Below are 3,860 nucleotides of genomic sequence, written 5' to 3'. Positions count from 1 at the left end.
AATCCAACACAATCCCAATTGATTACCATCTCTGGGTGGGACTTAAGAAAAACTCTTGTCACCACCATTAGATTGTCATATGTATTGTGCATTTTTTTTTTTGGGATTTTTTTATTCAACTTTATCCACTTGTTGGGGGTGTGGAGGGCAGAATTTGGTTGACATGATTTTCCTAGAAGCTCCCCACCCACTATTTTATTTTTATATTCACAAAACTGTTGGGGTCATATCCCAAGTCCTAACTAGTTCCATCATACAATTTTAGATGTGACACTGCCATTTGTCCCAAACTAGTGTAACAAATTATAGCACTTCGAATGGCATTATTGTTATTTCACAAGACAATGGAGTCCAATATTTTGACACAAGGGTCTTAAGGTAAACAAACAACTGCTAAGGTGCTACTCAACCCTATAAATAAAGCACGTTACTTCCTTCACACATTCAACACGATCAAAACACGTGAGAAAGGTAGGAAGAAGAAAGAGAGAATGAGTGAAGATTATCAAAGGATGATGACATCCCAAATGCATGGACATCATGAAGATCTTATCTTCCCTGGATTATACACTCAAATTGCAGCACAGCCAGGTAATTTGTGTTGCATAAACTTAATTCTTCCATCGTTTTCCAAATCTTGGTAGCTTAATTGATTAAGCCCAGTTACTTGATGAGGAGCAGGGGAAGCAAAGCCTCGACGGCGGAGGAAGAAGATCAAGGGAGGGGAAAACAGCCAGTGTGGTGGGGCTAAAAAGAGGAAGCTTACACAGGAACAAGTTGATCTTCTTGAACTCAACTTCGGCAATGAACATAAGCTAGAGTCCGAAAGGAAAGACCGAATCGCATCGGAGCTGGGACTTGACCCTCGCCAGGTTGCAGTTTGGTTCCAAAACCGAAGAGCTCGTTGGAAGAACAAGAAGATGGAGGAAGAGTACAACAGGCTCAAATCACTTCATGAAACTGCTCTTCTCGACAAATGCCGCCTTGAATCCCAGGTATATATATATATATATTAACAAAATAATTCAGGCTTAAAGAGGCGTTGGTTCGAAGTAAACAAAACTACTTATGCAAGTGGCAACCTCTTCATCTTTATCCTTTTGGAAAAGATAAGTTGACCCACCATATTAGAACGTGCATGCCATGAGCTCTGGGCTCGAAGATGAAGGCCATGTCATGTTGTTGAGTTAAACTATTAAAACGTTAGTTTATGACATCATATTGTAACTTTATTGATGTAATTCATTTCATGTTATTAAATGGAATACAAACTGAAAGTTGGAAAGAATAGTGTTGGACAACAAGTAGGGAAACATTGACGAGGAACAGCGAACAACAAAAAGTACTTGAATTTTTTTCCCATATATACATTAAACTTAAAGCTTAGTATTTTTTTGTTTACATATGCTTGGTAATTTCATACATTTTGTGCACGATTGTGGTAGGTTGTAAAGCTGAAGGAGCAACTTGGCGAGGCAGAGAAGGAAATCCAGCAGCTGGCGGAACGAATAGATGGAGTTTCCAGTAATAATAGTTCAAGCTCATCCGTACTGTCAATGGAAGCCAATATTGGTCCAGTTTTTCAAGGGGAATTTGGATATGATGATGTTTTTTACATTGGGGAAGACAGTTATATTCTTGGCACGGAGTGGGTCAATCTTTATATGTAAGGATATTAGCTGAACAGCATATGTAGGTATGGATAATTATGGCACCCAAATCCACTGAATGTAATTAATCCTTAATTTTCTTCTAAAGGATATTAGCTGAACAGCATATGTAGATATGGATAATTATGGCACCCAAATCCACTGAATGTAATTAATCCTTAATTTTCTTCTAAAGGATATTAGCTGAACAGCATGTGTAGATATGGATAATTATGGCACCCAAATCCGCTGAATGTAATTAATCCTTAACTTTCTTCTCTCAACTATTGTTCTAATGTTCATTTAGTGAATATAATTATCCTTAATTTCCTATCCAACTCTCAAATGGAGTCATAGTATTTATTGTTTTAGAGTAGTATCTATTTTAAAGATTCTCAACCACTTGACAATTAAAGATCAATCGCCTTGCAATTTCTGATCATCGAATCTAAAACCTCTAGAGAAAACAATCATTCCTTTAATTATTGAGGTAGCTTGACTCATGTTCACCTTATAATGTTTTATATAACAGTTGGGTGATTTCATGTTAAAAAAATTGTTTTAGTACATTTTATCTTTGATATCCCAGAAGAAGAAAAACCCTAATCACGTGGCTGCAGCAAACTTTGTCCATAAACAAGATAAGATCCTAGTTTTAGAAATAGTTGTACAGATTACACTTAATTTTTATACTCTAATTTAAGATAATTTAATATTTTAAAAGTAATAATACTATTATTTAATCTCAATACTTAATATCCTTGTCTATTTTATTTAGACTACTGAAGTACATTTGATCTAATTAACGATGTTATAAAAGTAAAAGATCAATTTAATATTGATACCAGTTGACATTATTATTGATCTAATATTTTTATATTATTTTAATTATTTAAGAAATAAAATTTTAAATTTTATAATGTAAAAATAATTATACATCAAATAAAAAATAAAGTTCAATTTATATAAGGGTTAGTTATGTCCCCAGACTATGATCTTTGTTTTAAATCGGTCCTTAAACTTTTGAGATTTCAATTTCAGCCTCAAACTATGACCTTCATTTTAAATTGATACTCAAACTTTTGAATCTTCTAATTTCATCCCTAAATTCATCCAAATATGTAATTAGTTTCAACCATAGTTTAACCTAAACTTTATTTTTTTTAAAACATATAATAATATAACTTGACCTAACAATTTTACTAACAAGGGATGTGATTAGGATATACATATAGTTTGGGATGAAATTGAAATGCTCAAAAAGTTTGGGGACTAATTTAGAATGAATGTAATAGTTTGCGGATGAAATTGAAGTGTTAAAAAGTTTGAGGACAAATTTAGAATGACAATCATGGTTTAAGAATGAAATTGGAATGTTTAAAAGTTTAAGGATTGATTTAAAATGAGGATCATAATTTGAGGACATGTGATGCAATTAACTCTTTATATAATTGCGATTTTTTAACGAAATTATTAACCGTTCAAATGCTATGATTTTTAATTTATTCTATTTCTTTTACTGGGAATTAGAAAATTGAATACAGTCGGTCCATGGTTGATAGGTGGCAAAAAGTAAAAGGTGAATCCAATAGATTTGTAGGTGTTTTTGGATAAAGCTAAAAGTGAATGTGTTTGTAGCACTGCAATGCACCAAAACCCAATATTGGAATATATATAACCTTTTTCAGCAAAATCATTACGACCACAAAGATATTGGCCATGCTATGCTGGATGAATAGATGGAAAGAAAAAACAAGACATTGGAATGTAATGCTCAAACCTTTACAACGAAAGATACAATGTAAATAGAATTACAAAAAGAAGGCATCGTGCTCACACACATGACATCTCACACACATGACATCTAGGTTTAGCCACCGACAATGGATATAAGATACATTCCTTTTTCTTTTTTAATAATCTAAAGGTGATTATATGGTAGTATCTGTTCGAAAGACTTTCAGTTAATTTGACGATGAACGTTCAAACGTCACCTTTAACATACGATGTGTTCGAAGTTGAGACCTCTAAAGGTACCAATATTTACTTTAACTACTGAGATGTTGTAGTTTGTGCTAAGATACGATCATTTCTTTTGTCTACCCTCGCTTGCAAGTATATAATATTCTTTTTCTTTGTCATCTTTTGTTACAATCTTTAATATTGGATTTGTTAGTTAATTAATATTAATATATGTATTATAAGGAGTAT

General features: G+C 32.8%; 1 protein-coding gene across 1 annotated transcript; it reads left to right on the top strand.

Moving 5' to 3' along the window:
* Positions 1-433: 433 nt before the first annotated feature.
* On the top strand, positions 434-1,888 carry LOC120196466 (homeobox-leucine zipper protein ATHB-40-like). Its single transcript, XM_039198266.1, has 3 exons — positions 434-591; positions 682-995; positions 1,446-1,888. Exons 1-3 carry the CDS (start codon positions 492-494, stop codon positions 1,668-1,670), a joined length of 639 nt encoding a protein of 212 aa, XP_039054197.1. The 5' UTR covers positions 434-491; the 3' UTR covers positions 1,671-1,888.
* The last annotated feature ends 1,972 nt before the right edge of the window (positions 1,889-3,860 follow it).

Source organism: Hibiscus syriacus, unplaced genomic scaffold, assembly GCF_006381635.1.
Source record: "Hibiscus syriacus cultivar Baekdansim isolate YM2019G1 unplaced genomic scaffold, ASM638163v2 tig00117034_pilon, whole genome shotgun sequence".
Classification (NCBI taxonomy): Eukaryota; Viridiplantae; Streptophyta; class Magnoliopsida; order Malvales; family Malvaceae; genus Hibiscus; species Hibiscus syriacus.
This window is presented reverse-complemented; position numbering and strand designations above follow the sequence as displayed.

Coding starts and splice junctions, on each gene's coding strand:
- LOC120196466 (XM_039198266.1), top strand. CDS start 492: ATGAGTGAAGATTATCAAAGGATGATGACATCCCAAATGCATGGACAT. Junction 592..681: donor TCAAATTGCAGCACAGCCAG/GTAATTTGTGTT, acceptor GATGAGGAGCAG/GGGAAGCAAAGCCTCGACGG. Junction 996..1,445: donor AATGCCGCCTTGAATCCCAG/GTATATATATAT, acceptor CGATTGTGGTAG/GTTGTAAAGCTGAAGGAGCA.